The following is a 20,792-nucleotide window of genomic DNA, read 5'->3' on the forward strand; positions in this document are numbered from 1 at the left end:
TTTTATTCAAGCACATGGCATACTCGAGATATCAGATATTGAAATGCATTAAAAATCAGAATTAAGCCTCTGCAAATGAACTTAAGTTATTTGTATTACCAACCATAAATGTGTCAGGTCCCTTTAGTCAAAAGTTTGTTTATCCAGTAGCAATGTATGACTGTGAGAGATGTACTATAAGGAAAACTGAGCACTAATTACAGAATTAATGCTTTCAAATCATGGTGCTAGAGAAGAATTTTGAGAGACCTTTGGACAATAAGTAGATCATGTTAGGCAATATTTAAAGAAATCAATTCACACTATTTAATTGGAAGGTCAACTCCTGAAGCTAAAGCTTATTATTTTATTTTATTGTGGGGCAATGAGGGTTAAGTGACTTGCCCAGGGTCACACAGTTAGTAAGTGTCAAGTGTCTGAGGCTGGATTTGAACTCAGGTCCTCCTGAATCCAGACCGGTGCCTTATCCACTGCACCATCTAGCTTCCCCTGAAGGTTAAATATTTTTGACCACATAATGAGAGACAGGACTCAGTGGAAAATACACTGGTGTAGGGAAGGACTGAAGGCCAAAGGAAAAAGGTACAGAAGAGGATGAGATGGATAGATGATGTCATGAAAACAATAACGATTTGGACATACTTCAAGAGATAGTCACATAGGGTCACAAAAAGTTGGACCGGACTGAATAAGACTGAACAACAACATTGTCAAATACAATTAAAAGTCACTCGTTTTTTAGTGTAGGATAACAAAAGGCTGATGCTTCCCTACTATTAAAAATCTAATGCTGATGGCGATGATGAAGACAATTACAATGATAAAAATAATTCTTAGTACCCCTGTTCCATTTTTTGTCACTTGCTCAATGACATAGTGAACCTTGAAAAGGATTATCCAGAAGGCAAAGCCATTTCTTGCATATTTGTGTCCATTCCATGGGTCACTTGGCCAAAAAATATAATACCTAACATCCAATCTTCTGGTCATAATCCATATAATTTTTAGTCTGGTTCCAGGATAGCAGGTATAGTCAATCACTAAGCTTATACTCAAAGCCATTCTAAGGTGAAGAACCAACCTCAGCTTAGGTTATGTTGCAACGGTGTCTTTGGGAACACAGGGTCATTTCCATACCATAACAAAAGTGGGCTATATTAGGACTTTTTCACATCAAAATAATTTTGAATATCTATTTGATTCCATTGCTCATTAAAAAACTTTTTGATTTAACATTTTGAAGTCTATGGTTGGGAAACATTAAATCTATATTTATTATCTTTTTGTGGGGCAATGAGGATTAGGTGACTTGCCCAGGGTCACATAGCTAGTGTCAAGTATCTGAGGCCATATTTGAACTCGGGTCCTCCTGAATCCAGGGCCATTGCTTTATAGCACTACACTACCTAGCTGCCCTAAATCTATATTTATTATCAATGGATACTGGAAAATTTGTTTTTTTTAAATATGTTGTGTTATCACAGGGGTTAAAATTAACTCTGCTAATGTAATAAAACCAAATTGAAAATGAATGGGTAATTACTGGTAAAATAATTAAAATGAAAATTGGTTAGGTATAAAAAACAGGATTATGGTAACCTTGGGACGCAGTATTTATGCATCTATCAATTAAGCTATAAGGAAGTCATACATGAAATCAAGTGAAAATTCATCACTCATACTTACAGGGAAAAATACACTATTGAATGTCAACAATTTTAAGCCTCTTTTGGAAAAAAATAAATTCATTAGCTAATTGATAACATGTAAATTTAATAATCTTAAATTAATCTTACCATATCTTCATTGGATCCTTTTACTTTATACATTGTCCAAGTCTTTCCATCATTACTATATGCAATTTTGTAGGATTTTATATATTCTGGGCTTCCAATCCTCTTAGCTCCTTGGGTGATAACTCCAGTGACTCTCATCTTCCTTTGCAAATTTATCTGAAGTGACAATATATCATCATTAATTATGTAACAATCATTTTAATTTCTCTGTTATGAATACTTTATTTTAATTCACTTAAAATGGCAATACTAACATAAAAAAGAATTAATTTTCTTTTCCATATTTTTCATGGAAACAAAAAAAAATAGCCACTGAGGATATTATGCTTCAACATTTCCTAAGTCCTATGAAATTTGAAAAGTATGAAGTACTACAGAAAGGTAATATATTATGTAAAATCCTTGCTAAGGTAAGGTAGAAATTCAAGGGTTTTTAAAAACTCCTTGCATTGAATAAATAGGAGAAATTAAAATGTACTATAATAAAAATTTCTCCATCATTATTTGTCATATATATAATATTCTAAGTGTGGCACTTCTATTGAGGAAACGGAATCATCCACTAAGAATTGAAATTGACCTGAGCTGTTATCCAGACTTTTCCTATGAGTCATATCTATAACAGCTTTATCAAATAGATATTTAGCCTCTATATGAAGGCCTCTAATCAAATGGAGATCAGTACAATAGGCAGCCCATTCCATTTTTGGACAACTTTAATTTTTAAGATTGTTCATCTTATGAAAATGTACTCTGCCTATCTGTTGGCCCTAGTTCTCCTCTCTAGGGTCAAGCATAATGGGTATTTGCCCTTCCATTAGCCTTCTATTCTCTAAGCAAAATACCCTCATTTCCTTCATATGATCCTTATATGGCATGATTTTTGTACCATCCTCTTCACTCACCACCAGATGCCTTTTGATGTGTCAATAACCCTTTTATAAAATGGTAACTAGAACTGGTCACAGTATTCCAGATGTGGACTGAGTAGGACAATGGCACTACTTACTTTCCTTTTTCTGGATAATATTCATTCATTCATTCATTGATCCATTCATTCATTAACAATTCTGCAAATATGTAGCACCCACTTAGTAATTCCTGCCCTTACAAAGCATACCATATGCCTGTGATAGGTATATAATATGAATGCAGATAAGTATAATACATGGCATTTTAAGGAGAGAACATTAGCAAATAGGGATAGCAGAGAAGGCTCTTATATATTGATATAACACTGTGGCCAGATTAGCTTTTTTATCTTCCATGTTATATTGATGATTCATATCATCAATCCTGTCATCCATTAGAATCATAATCCCTGATTTTTTTTCACATGAACAACTTTCTGTTCACATCTCCCACTTCCCCATGTTGAGGTTAGAAAGTTAATTTTTGGAAATTCAATACATAGCTTTGTCTCTTTCCTGTGTTTCATTGTTGTCTTTTGGAATAACCCTTGGGTCCTGCAATGACTTAACTATCCCTGATAGTTATTTACTGATAGCATCATTGTGCTATCAGCAAATTTAATCAGAAATCAGATACAAAGCCCCAAATCCCACAGGCTCCCAATGTAACCTAGACCAAATTCCTTTGACATTTTTTCACATTTTCTGAAATGTTTATGCTTACAGAAGCCAGCGATTCTTTTTTCTGTAAAAACTTACAAACTTATGAATCAAGCAAAAATGATACATTTACTAATCACATGAAAATTATGAATCATGAATCAAGTAAAAAACCCAATCATTTCAAAATTCAGAAAAGTATAATTAGAGGAATTTATATGAAACAGTGGACTTCTGCTACCTACAGTTGTTGTTTTTAAAGTGTGTACTCAGTGGAAAAAAGCAGTAACATAATTTTCCTGTTTGCTTGTATCTCCTTTTTTTCACCTGTGCATTTTTGAATTTTTCCTTCATTTTCTTCTCTTTTTACAACTTCTACCATTACCTACTATTTCTTTCCCAAAATAGAAACTCTCCCTTGTAATAAATAAGTATACTAAAAAATGTCAACAGAATGTTCATATCTGAAAATATGTCTCACTCCACACCTCTGGTTAATCACTTTTCTGCCAAGACATGTTTCACTATCAATTTTTTTTTCTCAAGTCATCATTAGTTAATGTATAGAGTTCTGAAATCTTTCAAACTTGCCCACCTTTATATTAGTATTGTCATTAGGTAAATTGCTCTCCTTGTTCTCTTCATTTAACTCTGCATCAATTTATGCACATCTTTCTCAATTTCTCTGAATCCTTCATAGTTGCCCTTTGCCATGATGCAATAATATTCCATTCTATTCACATACCACATTTTTTTAGTCATACACCAAGTAAAGAGTACCCACGTTGGATCCTAAAGGCCAACATTTCCTAGAAAACGCCTCATCACAACAGAAACACTGATCATGTGATATAGCTTTTATATAAACAAGTCATGCAGATACAGTGGAATACTGAGGAATTCGTTCCCTCAATCCTTGACATATTTCAGAAAAGAGGTACTAATAATGGCACCAATTCAGTGAGGAGAATGAGTCACAGGTTAGCATTGCAGCAGAAGAGCGTGTGGCTGGTACCTCACACAGCATTCTTGGGGCTGGCTAGAACAGCTCCTGTGCTAGGAGTTACCTTGGAGCTGCAGGAAGCAGTGTGTTTAAATTAAGGGGTGATTCTAGTGGCAAGTCTTGCAAGCACAGCAGTTAGAAAAGTATTTAAGAGCAGATCCAGGGGGAAAAGTGGGAGCAAGCATGTATTAAGCACCTGTTACAAGTCAGAGAGGAAATAAGCAATTACCTAGTTTCTACCATGTACAAGGCACTTTGGTAAGAGCTTTTTGCAAACATTATCATATTTGATTCACAGAACTCTGCAAAGTAGGTGCTATTATTATTCCCACTTTACTGTTGAGGAAACTGAGGGAAAGTTAAGTGACTTGTCCAGGATCACACAGCTAGTAAGTGTCTCAGACTAGATTTTAATTTAGCTCTTCTTCATTCTGAGCCCATTGCGGTATACACTGTGCCATCTAGCTGTTGTTACTTTGACACAGAAAGTCCAAAGAGAGAAAACAGAAAGATAATCATGGTATAATAACAACTGAAGATGTTTTTGATTGTGATACAGATTTGCTATCGCCCAAGCCCTTCAATTTTTTTTCATCAAAATATAATTTGATGGTATAGAGGTTACTTAATCCATCTCCTTCATTTTATAGATGAAGAAAACAGATGCTAGTCTTTTGGGTTCATGCCTACTCACCCTCTAGTGTTTTACTGGTTGCCCAAGTCCCATGCCCCACCCACCATCTAACTGCTTCATACAGCCATGTCCAAGAGTCCCTAAAAACTTTCCTTCCTTACCTGTGAACTTCACTCTTGCAGCTTATGATACAGAAAAAAAAAATGGTATTTTGGTCATGAAAGTCATGTGACCTGAGCTTATGCTGAAGTCAATCAATTGGTGTGTCATGGTTGGCCTCACCTGAGTATGCTGGGAGCCAGCTTTGCCATTAACTTGGTAGGGAATGCTCGCACAGAATTCCTGGATGTTCCTGGGATGATGTGGATTCTGATCTTTGCTGAGGTGCTTGGTCTGTATGACTTGATTGGGGGGCTCATTCTCTCTCCCAAATAGGCTATCTTCTCTTTTCTTCCTACCCCTCTAAATTTTTACCCCTACAACCACAGAGTATGATATAAATAACTGTCTTAAACCATCCTTATCTGTCCTAATGTACTCCAGAACAAATGGCCTGACACCAGATTCAATCATCAAGCTGATAGTCAATCTTGTAAATGTTTAAAATCTTAGTGACTCTTCTATTGGTATCTTTCCCTGTTGAATTAGATACTAATTTCCTCTTTATTCCTTGACCCAGGTTAAACTGAGGCCACTCTTAGATAGGTTACAGAGCAATCTCCTAAAAATTAGCTATTAGTATTCTGCATATTCAGATGAATTGATTTTTTTCTTCACTGGATGTTTATTCCTAAAGTTTTTATATGTTCATAACATTTATGTAGCAAGAATTTTCAATTTTGCAAGCTATATGTGAATCTTATAAAATGGTAGATTATTGCATGTTGAGGCTCACTGTAAAGTGGGGAGAATTCTCTGGATTTTATAATTTGAAATTCAAGACTGCTGTTGTATCTTGGTATTATTAAGAGTTGTATAATAGGAACATATAGAGAATACATACTTCCAGTGATGCTGTGGCACCGGGTCAGTCTTGACAGTGATATTCTTGAATGAAACTCATACTTCAAAATCCATTTGCATAAGACTCCTCATTGGTGATGACTGATTACTAAATGGTTCCACCTCAGCGGAGTGAAATTGGTGAGAGCTTGGGAGAAAAGCAATCCTAATTTTCTGGCTTCAAGTTTTAAGAGGGAAAACTTAAGGGCCTATATTCTAATCAGGACACTGAAGGGAAAGAAAGACTCAGGGAAAAAGTAGATATGCAGAGGAGCCAGTACATTGATCGTTTCCCTATCCCCAGATTACTATACTAGATACTCTGGGAAAATTCTCTCAAGGAGATAAGATCTTGGTTGGGCTATCTTTCTCCCAATGGGAAAGTTTATAAATCCTCTAATTTATGTGACTTGGTAAATGTGTTCATCGTACAACTGGAATTTAAAGGGAAGATAGTCAGGCCTTAGATAGATAACTTGGTGTATATCTGCCCTATTAAGGGATAATAAACAGGAGTGCAGCTGAAACCTAAGAATTCTGTCTCCTAGACTAATAGTGTTTAAGGGAATGGACAGACATGATTCTGGTCTGGTATCCCCACTCTCTTAGGAGAATGGTGAAGCTTCTGGCCCAACCACTTGCTTCCCTTCCTGGAAGGATTTAATATCTCCCTTGGAGAAGGATGGAGGGAGAAAACTCTAGAATTATTTATTCTAACATCTCTGTGAGTCACATAGAGACAGATCCACAGAAATTCAAATACTTCAAGTGCACACAAAATAGCAAATTTCCTACACAAATAAAATTCTCATCAGAAATTTAAAGAAAACAAGACCAGAGAATTTATAGAAGTGATCTCTCTAGGATATAAGGCTATAAGTGATACAGTAAAGATGTGTATACAGTTGCCTTATTCCTGCTGATTTTTCCACTACTAATAGGCTGCTTCCTGGATGATTAATTGCACAGCTAGTTACATAAGGCTTCCCCAGGAACACAGATACCCAAAGGGGAAAGGGGACATGGAAAAAAGTTACCCCAAAATATGTTTGTAGTAAGCAATGTTTCAAGAAATGTTTGTTGAATGAATGAATAAAAGAAGAAAAAAACCCAAGATTCTAGGATATTTTATTATTAGATGCAGTTCAATAAACTATGCTTAACTTTTTTTTTTTTTTAGTGAGGCAATTGGGGTTAAGTGACTTGTCCAGGGTCACACAGCTAGTAAGTTTTAAGTGTCTGAGGCCGAATTGAACTCAGGTACTCCTGAATCCAGGGCCTGTGCTTTATCCACTGTGCCACCTAGCTGCCCCAACTATGCTTAGCTTTAAAAAAAGATTCAAAGTATTTTTAGGATTCATAAGTAGACTTTTTAACATGCATATAAAATGAGACCATTTTAAATAACTAAGAGAAAAAAACAATTATCAGTGTGTTCTTTTATTTTTATGAGCTTGGCGGCTTTGAAGCAAGGTAAATCTTTTTTATGAATTTAAATAAATCACTGTCTCAAGAGATCTTAAATGTAATAAAAAAAAGATGGTGTGGAACATTGGAAAGAGATCTGGACCAGGTACAAGAGGACCTAGGTCATAGTCACCAGTCCCATGTATTAGCTGTGTTACCCTGCATAGGTAACTTGACCTTTTTGCTTACTCATATACATAATGGGGATATTCATATTTGCCTGGCCTCCCTTATAGAATTGTGATGATCAAGGGATACATTCTACAAAAAGTACTTTCAAAATGATAGTTACATGAATGTAAACAATTATTTTTATAGTTGTTTCCTATCCTTAGCCATCGTTACATGAAATCTCTCCCCTCCTGCACAATCTCTGCTCTCTTGTTTTTGTTTGTTTGTGTGTGTGTGTGTGTGTGTGTGTGTGTGTGTGTGTGTGTGTGTGTGTGTGTGAGACAGTAAACTCTTCTGGTTCTCCCTTGCCTTCTCCAATGACTCTCCTTTAATACTCTCTATCCCATGCTCACTAAGAACATATCTTCCAAGGCGGTGTCCTGGTCACTCTTCTCTCTAGCATCTATACTATCTTACTGAGAGAACTCGTGGGCATCTTTGGGTTCAATTATCATCTCTTTGGAGATGACATCTAGGTCTCTATTTTCAGTTCAAGTCTCTCCCCTGAACTTTAGTTCTGCAACTCCAACACTATATGTGGCATATTGAACCAGACTTCCAATAGACATTACAAATGCAACATATCCCAAAGAGAACTCATCTTTTCTCTATAAAACCAACCCTTCTGCCTAAATTCTCCATTATAGCTTAGAGTATCACCCTCTTACTAGTCATCCAGGTTCTCAGCTACTGTCTAAAACATTTCACTCTCCCTCAGCCTCCATGTTTAATCAGTTGTCAAACCCTGGCATTTCTACCTTCACAACATAGCATTTGTCCCCTTCTCTCCACGCACACAACCACAACCCTAGTTCAGGCCTTCATTGTTTCATGGATTCTAAATTGGTCCCTTTTCCTCTAGTCCTTCCACACTCCAATCGATCCTGCAGCTTCATATTACTTTTAGGATCAGGTATGAATCATTTTGTTTGACTTTAAAAGCTCTTCACTACCTGGGCCAACCCTATACAGATTCCTTACACATTTCTCTCTCCACACACTCTATGGTCTGCATCTATTTCAAAGTTACCTTGGATCTGCTTTATTATATGTCCACAGACTGTTTCTCTTTTGTCTCTGTGCAATCTGTACCTAGAAAGCTACCTTGCACCTAGTAAGCACTTAATAAATGTTTATGGTTTGATTACCTTAAATACCTGAAATTTCTAACATTTCTCATAAGTTTCTGAGAACAGTGCCTAGCACTGTAGGTCCTATACAGATGCTTATTTTTTCCTTCCCCTCTATCATGCTTTGTAATCTAGTAAATACTTTCTGATGATCATCCTCAGTTTATTTAAATATTTTCAATAATTCAAAATTTTCCACTGGCTTTAATCTAAATGAGAGGTGATTAAATTTTGTCTGCATGATAATTCAGTTGGACTATATGAGTAAAACCTGAAATCTGTATGCATCTGTAATTCTGCTACACATCTAAATAGAACATCATGATTATATTTCTCTTAAAGATTAATTATTTTCCTTTTAAGAAGGAAAAAATCTATATAAAGGAAGCTGAATAGTGAACTCTTTAGATACTTTATTCTGCCCTACAAAAACCATTCCCTTATTTCTACCACAGTTGGTTTTGTTCATACCTTTAAATTTAGCTTTTCTCTTTCCTTTATCCCTCAGTTGTTATGATTAAGAAGACTTTGGATTCCCTTCCCTCTGCTACATTTTTTTCGAACTAATTAAGATGATTAAGATGACCTTTCTATTTCTTTTCTAAAGGTATCAATGGCTGTTCTTCTCAATGCCAGTATCACTTTGTGTCACAGTCAGACTTCTTGGTTCACAAGTCTAAAAATTAGTATACAGATGAATAAAATCAGTGTAACTTCAACACATACATCTCTTAAAGGTTTGTAATACTTTCCTCCCCTACCTCAAAGAAGGCTGGGCAAAATCACATTATTCTAAGCCATACTCTCCATAAGTCATATATAAAAATGAGACTTCTTCACTATCTACTTCACGATTTTTCATTTACTCTGGTAAACATGGTGGAAAATCTACTAATTTCAAATGGATTAATGAATTACAAGAATTTTTAGAGCGAAACTACCAGGGCAAAAAACCCCCCAAAACCCCAAACACCTGCCATTGAGGAAAAAGACACTATTGAGGACCTGAATCATTCTTTCTTCTGTTCTCCTTTGATGATGATGATGATGAATGTTTCATTGGGAAAATAATATTACTGTTAAGTAGTACAGGGAAAAATGCACATAAGTCAGTTTGAATTTTCAACTTTTTATGTACATAGCCCAAATAAATCAGTTTGGCACTTAACATACATAGGCCCTATGCCAATATATGGGAAATTAGTTTTTGCTTATGATTAACATTTACACAGAGCTGTAAGTTTTGCAAAATACAGCATAATTATTATAATTTTCTTCTCACAACAATTCTGAGATAAGTGTCATTTATTATTATGATTTTACAGATAAGGAAACTGAGGCAGAGATTAAGTGATTTGCCTAGGGTGATACAGCTAGTTAGTGTCTGAGGTTAGATTCAAACTCAGGTTTTTCTGACTCCAGGTCTAGCTCTCTATATATAGTGTTAACTGGCTACCTATTTATATTTATTCATAAAGTAAACATTAAGCAACTACTATGTGCTAGGCAGTGTAATGTATTGCATAATGATCCAGCATTTGCATGAAGAAGACAGATTCAAATCATGATTCTAAGGGATTCTGGCTCTATAATCCTAAGCAAATAACTTAATCTTTCTCTCAAGTTTGAAACTCTCTCTTCTTATTCCCTCCTCCACTACCATTCCCTGGATTTCGTCCAGTCTTAGCTAAAGTCCCACCTTTCTTGTGTTGATTATCTTCAATTTATTATGTAAATATCTGGTTTATATAGAGTTTGCATTTTCTTCTTCCTCTTTTGACTAAAAACACCTTGAGAGCAGGGAAGGTCTTTTGCCCTTTGCCTGTGTGTATGTGTGTGTGTGTGTGTGTACTTATTTTTTATTAATAAATCATAGTAAGCCTTTAATAAATGCAAATTGACTAATCAACTTAATCTCTCAGTGTTCCCCAGGCAGCTTTCTAAAACCCTTAGTTAGTGAACTATACTTTAGAGGATGAGGAGAAAGAAAAAAGAAAAGGAAAGAGAGAAAGGAAAGACAGAAAAAGAACTAATAAAAGAAAAAAAATTCTTTTCTGTAAAGCTACTTCCTTAAGAGCTAAGATGTTTCTGTAGAGAGATGGGGAAAGACAATGGTCATGTTATATTTTATACAGCATATTTTAAATATTGTGAATTATTTTTTCCTCAAATATAAAACTAGTGAATACCTTTTGCTATATGTTTTTAGTAATCCAAACTGAAGCTTTCTGAATATTTGAAATGGAAAGAGAAAACAAATCATTTCACATTGTTCTTAACTCATAAAAAAACCCCACCACTGGTTCCAATACAAGACACTTTTTGTCTTTGGAAAAATATTTGGAAAAAAAGAAAAAAAAACACTATATATATTAAAAAAAAGAAACAGACTTTGCATGGGAGCAAGAAATACAGTTTCTTAAGCTGGTCTGTCAGCAGAATCATCAATGGAAATTCTGGTATGTATGAATATAGCATTGTAACATTCTTTAAATTAAGTACATTGAAAAAACTGAGGTACTACCTGACATCTATCAGGTTAGCTAATATGATAAAAAAGGAAAATAAAAGTTGGAGAAGCTATGGAAAAATTGGAACACTAATGCATTGTTGATGGAGCTGTGAACTGATCCAACCATTCTGGAGAGCAATTTGGAATTATGCCCAAAGGGCTATAAAGCTGTGCATACCCTTTGACCCAGCAATACCATTATTAGGTCTTTTTCCTAAAGAGATCATAAAAAAGGGAAAAGGACCCACATGTACAAAAATATTTATAGCTGCTCTTTTTGTAGTGGGAAGGAATTAGAAATTGAAGGCTTTCCCATCAAATGGGGAATGGCTGAACAAATTGTGGTATATGAATGTAATGAAATACTATTGGGATGTAAGAAATGATGAGCAGGCAGATTTCAGAGAAACCTGGAAGGACTTGCATGAACTGATGTTGAGTGAGATGAGCAGAACCAGGAGAACACTGTACACAGTATCATCAACATTATGTGTTGATCAACTCTCATAGACTCAATTCTTCTCAGCAATACAATGGTACAAGATAGTTCTAAAGGACTCTCCAAATCCAGAATAAAAAAGAACTATGGAATATGGATGCAGATTGAACCATACTATTTCTTTTGTTTTAGGTGCTGTTGTTTTTCTTTTTTGAGGTTTTTCCTTTTTGTTCTGATTCTTCTTTATCAGCATAACTAATTCAGAAATATGTTTAATATAATCGTACATATATAACCTATATCAGATTACTTGCTGTCTTGGGGAGGGGGGAGGGAAGAAAGGGGTGGGAGAAAAATTTGAAACTAGAAATCTTATAAAACAAATGTTGAAAACTATCTCTACATGTAACTGGACAACAACAAAATACTTTTATAATAAAAAAATAAGTACATTGAGGGTATCCCCAAAATATTGATGTGTAGCAAACTTCTATTAAAACTTGATCTTAAAACTCAATATCATCAATATATCTATAAAATCTCAAAATTAATCTCAACATTTCACTTTTCCATTTTGAAAAATTTCAAGTCAAAGAAAGCTTAGGGAAAAAAACCATCTATCTTTCCAATGAAAAGAGCTATAAGTTAAGAATTCAAAATGTGTCTTCCAAGAAAAACAGACAACTTTTGAGGTTGGATAAGTTATTTCAATTTGCAAGTATGGTATATAATACCTTTTTTATAAGAAGCTTGAACTGAATATGCGAATTGAGATAACCCATTTTTCTTATGCTTACACAGCAATACCATGATACTCAGATTGATAGATTTTTAATTCTCTTTTTCTTGCTTTATAAGTAAAATGATTACATACAGCTAAATTTTCTTCACTACTCAGGGTAAGCTTGGCTACCATGGGGTCCATTAAAGATCTGACTTACAATGTTGTCTGTGGGATTTGGAATGCCCTAGAGACTTGTTAGATTTATAAATAATTTGTTACAGCTGCCACTAAGAATAGAGAATAATGGCAGCTTGATAGTCATCTAGAGCTTTGAGCACTGAATCCATTTTCTATTGGCACTCTTCATGCCCAAATCACTTCCTATTATGAAAAGCATAAACAGTGGATAGTCTGAATCATGTTTACCCCCATTTTAGAAGCCAAGTTCCCTGTTTGATGTAGCTGAATGTTCCCTTTTCAATTATCTTTTATCTTGTTTCAATTATCTTGTTTATACCTTTCTGTGGATGGTCAAATTATCTCTGCTAGAGTTTTGGCTGATGAGCTGAAGACACATTTTTGAAACCTCAAAAGTAGAAACATAGTAGAATCAAAAATAAAGTCAAAGTTCTTGATTTTCTCAAAACCAACAGAAATATTATTTAAAGCTCTTTATTAACCCAGTATTTGGAAGCCTGGGAAATATTCTAGATATATTGCTGCCTGGATGAGCAAGCATCTACATTTCTTCCAATCCGGAGTTCCTTTTTGGTCCAAGTAATATTGTTTAATGAAATAAGGAGGAATGTATTTTTGAAGTTATTGAATAGTTCTGATATACAGGTCTTAAATACCTTGATTTTAAGAGGTATTTGCTTATATATTTCAAAGACTGATAAACCTGAGTAAGACTCTGATGTCTCAAGATGAGGGTGATGGATTTGATGATCTCTCATGTCATCTCCAGCTCCAACTTTCTTTCTTTTTTTTGGGGGGGGGAGGGTTAATTGAATTACCCAGGGTCACACAGCTAGTGTCAAGTGTCTGGGGTTGGATTTGAACTCAGGTGCTCCTGAATCCAGGGCCAGTACTTTATCCACTGTGCCACCTAGCTGCCCCAAGCTCCAACTTTCTATGTTTTTATTGTCAAGGGCTAGTAAATTCACATATTGTATCTCTATTGATATATTATACTTAATATCAATGTTAACAAATAGCTTAAGATGAATTAATCATCCTCCCTGACTTACATTTCTATTATCAAGTCATTACGATTTAAGTCCTTCTGCCTTGATCACTCTGTCTTGTATTAATCCATTAAAATATTTGTGGATCAAGTGTAATGAGGCCTTCATGAGCCAAAATTTGTATCCAGGTCTTCTGAGTCCAAATCCAGTGGCTTTTTTCAATCTTAGTGGAGCCTTAGGAAAATTATCTTGCAAAAGAGCAGTCTGAAATGTTTTCCTTATTGACTTGATGCAAGACCACAGGGAGAAATTTATGTAGCATTATATGATAAAATATGGAATTAGAGAAATGACATACTTTGACACTTTAACAAGGCAATGGCTATTTTTACTAATCTGTTTGAAGTTATTCACAAAGGCCATATAAATAACTTACATTGGATATTTCTGCCAATGAGCAATTGACTTACAAGTACTTGGTTTTCTCTGCTAATGCCATGGGTTATGAATGTGAAAGCTTCATGAACAGATTTTAAGCAATATAATTACTTGTTGAATATATCTTCAATAGCACTGCATTCAAGTTACTGAGAATACAGTATTTGTGATTGTTCAGTTGTTCAGTCATGTCATATTCTTTGTGACCCTATTTGGGGTTTTCTTTTTTTTTTTTTTTTTTTGCGGGGCAATGGGGGTTAAGTGACTTGCCCAGGGTCACACAGCTAGTAAGTGTCAAGTGTCTGAGGCCGGATTTGAACTCAGGTACTCCTGAATCCAGGGCCAGTGCTTAATCCACTGCGCCACCTAGCTGCCCCTGGGGTTTTCTTTATAAAGATATTGAAATGGTTTGCCAATTCCTTCTCCAGATCATTTTACAGATGAGAAACTGAGGCAAACAGGGTTAAGTGAATTGCTCTGGGTGACACAGCTAGTAAGCATCTAATGCCAGATTTGAACTCAGGAGGATGAATGTTTTTGACTCCCAATCCTGTACTCTATCTACTGGGCTATCTAACTGCCTCAGAAATACAATATAAAGCAATCTATGTCTAATAATAAAGAAGAGAGTGCAAAAAGGGAAGTATATGTATAAAAGGTAACTATTTTCCTGCATAGAAACAGAATGAAGAGAACAAAAACCTCTGATACAGGATACTTTAGGAGTCAATATTAATATGCCTGTTAATTATAAAATTACATTGATAATTTGGATGTCAGGGTAAAGACACAGGAGCAACTGACTCTGTGCTGGGGATAACTATTTCTATTTACTAATCAGTATTACTGACTAGGAAGTGGGTAATGAACCACAGCATAGGACTGAGGTCTAACGTTGATGATTTTTATAATAGGCTATTTAATTCTGTGGAGCAATTTATTATGCCACAATATTGGATTGGGGCTTAGGTGATTGGGGAAATGTTATGAATCCAGGGAAGTTTTTACACTGGGAGTGATCTTGGAATTTTATCCCTCTTTAACACAGTGGGTGATTAATTATAATATCCTGGGATTTTTTTTTTATAAAATTTGGAGAGTAGAGTGTTTGTGCTATGCATTGGTGTTGAGAGTGACTAAGAATGCAAAAGCAAGTACCTGTTCTATTCTGTTTTGTTTGTTTCCCTTTGCTTGTTCTTGGGTTATAGAGGAATTGACAGTGTATAGCCTGGCCTCCTCAAATAAAAAAGGGAACTATCCAGAGATGCAAATACCTAGGCCCTTTACTAACTAGCTTCAATGGAGTTTCATGATGAAGTTTCCTTTGCTATCACTACAGGGGGCAGTACTGAACCAGGAAGACTGTGACAGCATTATCAGAAGTACTGTACTCAGTATAGGTGTGACAGAAGCAGAATGGTACAATGAAAAGATGAGGGGGTCAGCCTTAGAGTCAGAAAAATCTTGGGTTCAAGTACTTCCTTTATTATATATGAGCTGTGTTACCACTAGCAAGTCACTTAACCTCTTACTATTGCATTACTGATTGACTTTGTTAAAGATATTTTCAAATCAGAAGTTTTTTACACAAATAACATGCACAAGTGTATATCAAAGTTAATAAAATAATAAAATAAAATGTCTTGAGAATCCATACCCTCATCATCTTGTTGAGTATTTCTATTTAATTTATAACCAGAATAAAATTGTTAAACCACAATCTTTAAAGTGAACTTAGCTTTTACACAGGACTCTAATTCATGCAGTAAAGAAGTAAACATTTTAATTCTATTCCGATGGCAGGAACAGTGTCTGATAATATCACTTTCCTCATATAGCAACACTGAGGTTTTGCTAGGCTCATTTGTTTGAAAGTTCTATTTGTTTATTGTTGTTCTTTTTGTCCTGATGGCATTTAGATTTAATTAACAATCCTGAACTTTATTAATATGATATATATCTTCATGAAGATGGTCCTCCAAAGATACTTATCCTCTGTGATAATGAGCTGCATATACAAGGCATGGGTGAGTTGGTATGATTTGATTGAGTTGCAAGTTGCCTTACCTGTTAGTCTACAGATGGGATGGTGAACTAGCTCAGGTTGGAAACAGTAGATCAAAGTTTCTGGGCCAATCAAAATGAGATATGGCCTATGAGTGGCTTTTGCATTTCCAACATAGGTAAGATAGGGATATCCAGTCTTTAAAACAATAATAATGCAATATTGTTTGGGAGCATGGACCATTAGTCGTCTTCTACTATTCTAATAAATAATTAACTGATTGGGTTAAAAACTTGGTTTCTTCTTTGCTAAAGCCATGAGCTATTTGTGAAGTCAAATTAACAAGAATTTATTAAGTATGTACTATTTGACAGGTAATGTGCTAGGCACTGGGAAGACAAATTAAAAAAAAAAAGAAAAACAGTCCCTACCCTCATGACTTTTTCTAACAGAAGAAAGCAACACAGAGCGGCTAAATAATGACTGCTAAATAATTTTCTTTTATATTTGTGACAAGATATGGGTAGGGTATAATGATGAGTATTGTAGTCATAAGCAGTAGTGGGTGAGTGTAGTTTATGGATATCTGACCAGGGAGGGCAGGCCCAGGTTGAATGGATACTTGAATAAATACTTCCATCTAGAGAAAGTAGAATATATATTTTTTTCATGATGAAGAACCATTGTCTTCCAAAGGTTATATATATATATATATATATATGTATACACACACAAACACACATATATACACATATACATACATACATATATATACACAAGATATATATATATACATACATATATATACAAGATATATATATACATACACACACATATATATATAAATATATATATGTATATGCACATATATATATATATATATCTTGCTATGCTAACATCTTTACACAATATTTCTTCTGATCTTTACATCATTCCTGGAAGGTAGGTGCTATTATTTCCAATTAACAGTTGAGGAAAATGAGGCAGCCATAGGTTAAGTGACTTGCCAGTGTAACGATTGGAATGATGCCACCTGCTGGAGACTTACTGTAGGAAAGCTCCACCATGAGGAGAAGGCCTCTGAGGGCAAGACCATGTGGCTTTTCTTTGGCATCAGGAAGTGACCTTGGCTTGGGGGAGGAAGAGGGGGCGAGGCTGGGGCTCTCATGCTCTTTTGACAGGACTCTCGTGGAGAGCGGGGCAAGAGAACTGTAGCTCCCCAAGAGAGATAGAGGAATCTAGGCCTTTCTCTCTCTCTTTACCAAATTCTTATTCTCCTTAATAAATGCTTAAAAGTCTAACTCTTGCTAAAGCTTATAATTTATTGGCAACCACTCAATAGATATTTTAGACAGACTAGCTAGAATTTTAGCCCCTAACACCAGGGTCAAGTGGCTAGTAAGTATCTGAAGTAGTATTTGAACTCTAGTTTTCCAGACTCTATGTCCAGAGCTCTACTTACTGTGCCACCTGGCTGCCTCAACATACAAGTAAAGGAATTTTACAGGTTCATTAGTAGGGATGAGAATTGCCCTGTCACTAAATGCCAGTGGAAATTTATCATCTAAATCTTTCTATAAAAGGCTCTGGGAAACGAAATGGACTGTGTCTTCAACTACAGTTTTGCAAGACACAGTGACATTCTTCAAATAGACATTTCTTATATTGATCCTCTATAAAAGCTGAAGGTATCCCATTAAAACAGTTCAGTGAAAGCATTTATGGAAGGAGCTAAGAAAATGTACTCCAGGTAAGTAACTTTCTGATCATATAACTTGATATTGGTGTAGAGTTTGGAGAATCTAGTGCAATGTATAGTTAGCATACCCATTAGTCTATCTCTCTCAAATGGCAGCTGCTTCTACTGAGCTTCTGGCAAGGTGTGGATCAAATGCTCAAACAGCCAATATTCTCCATTGTTGATTAGAGGGAGGAACCTGGAGGGTTTAGATACCAGTAAAAATTTTTGGATGAGTAGCCACACCATTGTGAAAATTTAGAACCTAGTCAATATTATTGTCCAGATGGAAGACTGTCCCACTTTGGCAGGGATGTGGGCCACAGATGTTGGAGAAAAGAATAGGGAGGAAAGGGGATGTGTGAGACATACATTTTTTTGATTCACACTTTTTCTGTGCTATAGCAGACCTGCTCAGCACCCTCTACTGCAGAGACATCAAATTATCAGTCAATAGCCTGCCTGAACTGGATTAAAATGTAATTGGGAAATGTTTCATAACAAAACGAAATACAAACATACTACAACTGGGGTAATGTTTACTTGTGCTTTTGTGATTTTTTGAGTCAATATGGAGCACACAGGGATTTAAAAAAATGTTTTTCCTTTAGTTTTGACATTGCTCATCTAGGCAAAAATTTCAGATAAAGGCTGAAGGTAGCATGGTTACTTCTTTCTTGTTCTGTACTCTGGTCCTTATCTAGGAAAGCCACTGATCCCTTGGGATTTCAATTAATACTGCTCTGGGGGCCCATCTCTCTTGGGACTGAAATAATATTGTTCCTCAGGGTCCCTAATCCTCTGGAGTCTGAAGTCATACTGCCCCTTGGGGGCCTCCATTCTCTCTCACCCCAAAGTACTCCTCTCTGACATAGACAATGGAATTGCCCAACAACATCTGGTCCTGAGTAGAGTATTAGCACAGGAGTACCCTGAAATCTCTTTCTGACCAGTTGCCCAGTCCTCTTATTGTCTTTGGCTTGAGATCTTCTGAAGCTGCTGCTGCTTCTTTCACCACTTACTCCCATGATTGTTCTTTCATTTGCTTAGGTTCTGGAACAGCCCCTGTATCACAGATCTCTTTCTGATCACCTATATTGTCTTATACTGGAAGAATGTCTCATTCTGGCTTTTTGTCTGGTCTGCCACTCAAGAAATTGATTCAGGTATTGTTTTAAATTTCTTTGGGGGTAATATTGAGAGAGTTTAGCTGTTTAGCTGAGTGCTTCTCTACTCTGCCATCTTGGCTCTGACCTGAGTTATGTAGCTTTTAAGAAAGGTACAAATAAAATAAGGACAGCTAGGTAGTACAGTGGATAGAGGGCAGGGCCTACAGTTTAGGAAGACTCATTTTCCTGAATTGAAATATGGATTCAGACACTAGCTGTGTTACTCTGGGCAAGTTACTTAACCTGGTTTGCTTCAGTTTTCTCATTTTGTAAAATTTTTTAAAATTTTGTAAAATGATCTGTAGAAGGAAATGGCAAACTAGTTCAGGATCTTTGCCAAAAAAAAAAAAATCAAATGGGGTCATGAAGAGTCAAACACAACTGAAAACAATTGAATATTAACAAATAAAATAATAGCCATTTCAACAGGAAATTTAAAGAAGGCATGAGAAAACCAAAAAGATTAGAAAAAATGAATAATACTAAATTTCACCTTTATAAATATAACGTGATTGAACTTACTTAGATATGTATAGAAGTATATAATTGTTGGAAGAATAAAAGCATAAAGTATATGCACAATGCTAGACTTAAAGTAAGAAGAGTTGAAGTTTGATTTTAATCTTTGTAGACCAAGTAGAAAGGGAAGGATAAAGAAAATGACTATTAGAAATGTAATAATAGGGGCAGCTAGATGGTGCAGTGGATAGAGCACCGGCCCTGGATTCAGAAGGACCTGAGTTCAAATCCAGCCTCAGACATTTAACACTTACTAGGTGTGTGACCCTGGGCAAGTCACTTAACCCCAATTGCCTCACCAAAAAAAAAAAAAAAAGAAATGTAATAATAATGTGACAATTTAAAATACTTTAGTATTTTACAAAGCAGTTTCTTCACAGCAACAATACAAGATGGGTTATGAAAGTCATAGTATCACTTATTTATGAATGAGGACTCATACTCACCGGTGTTAATATTTAACCAAGGTCATACAAACAAGCCCTCTTGGAGCTTGGATTTGAACCCAGGCTTTTGACAACTTATTTCCTCTCAACAGATGAATATGATCAGTAGGCTTAGATAATCTGCTAATATTCAATCCCTTTCAATGAGACATCTCTTCGTTTTTCTTCTACTTGTCTGAGGACACCCCAGTCTCCTTTGATGGATCATCTTATATCATTTGACCACTGTGGGTAAAACCTAAGGATCTATCCTGGACATCCTTTTCTCTGCATCTAGTCTCTTAGTGATCCTATCAATCACATGATTTTACTTATCCCTAGACCATGTGGCTATTAGATTCAGCCCCACATCATTGATTGCCTACTGGGCATCTCAACCTGGATGTCCCATAGGCATTTAAATCTTGAAATATCCAAAAAAGAACTCATTACCTTCCTCTCCAGACATACCATTTTCTGAATTTTCCTATTTCCACAGAGGCCACCACCACCCTGACAGTCATACAGATTCACAATACCTCGATCATCTCAAATTCCTCATTCTCATTCTGTATATCCAAATCAAATTTCACATCCTATCACTTCTACTAATTCAATATCTTTCACACATGTCTTTAAGGGTAGGGCTTGTTTCATGTTTATCTTTGTATTCCTAGCACCTGGTACAGTGTTGGACACACAGGTGCTTCATAAATACATTTTGATTTACTGGTTCTTCATTAATCTTGTAGGTCAAAGAACTAGAATGGACCTTAGTAATTTAGTCCAACCATTCTTTTTCCACTCAGGGAGAGTGAAGACAAGAGAAGTGAAGCACTTCGTCTGAGCTCACGTAGCTAGT

At 35.6% G+C, this 20,792-nt stretch overlaps 1 protein-coding gene across 1 annotated transcript in view; it reads right to left on the reverse strand.

Annotated features, from left to right (window-relative positions):
• The window catches only part of EDIL3 (EGF like repeats and discoidin domains 3), a 580,643-nt gene that overhangs the window by 149,367 nt on the left and 410,484 nt on the right, over positions 1 to 20,792 (reverse strand). The window contains exon 7 of the mRNA XM_043978117.1: positions 1,797 to 1,952. Within this exon, the coding sequence (XP_043834052.1) occupies positions 1,797 to 1,952 (156 nt within the window). The remainder of the gene's footprint in view (positions 1 to 1,796; positions 1,953 to 20,792) is intronic.

The sequence above is a fragment of the Dromiciops gliroides genome, chromosome 1, assembly GCF_019393635.1.
Source record: "Dromiciops gliroides isolate mDroGli1 chromosome 1, mDroGli1.pri, whole genome shotgun sequence".
Taxonomy (NCBI): domain Eukaryota; kingdom Metazoa; phylum Chordata; class Mammalia; order Microbiotheria; family Microbiotheriidae; genus Dromiciops; species Dromiciops gliroides.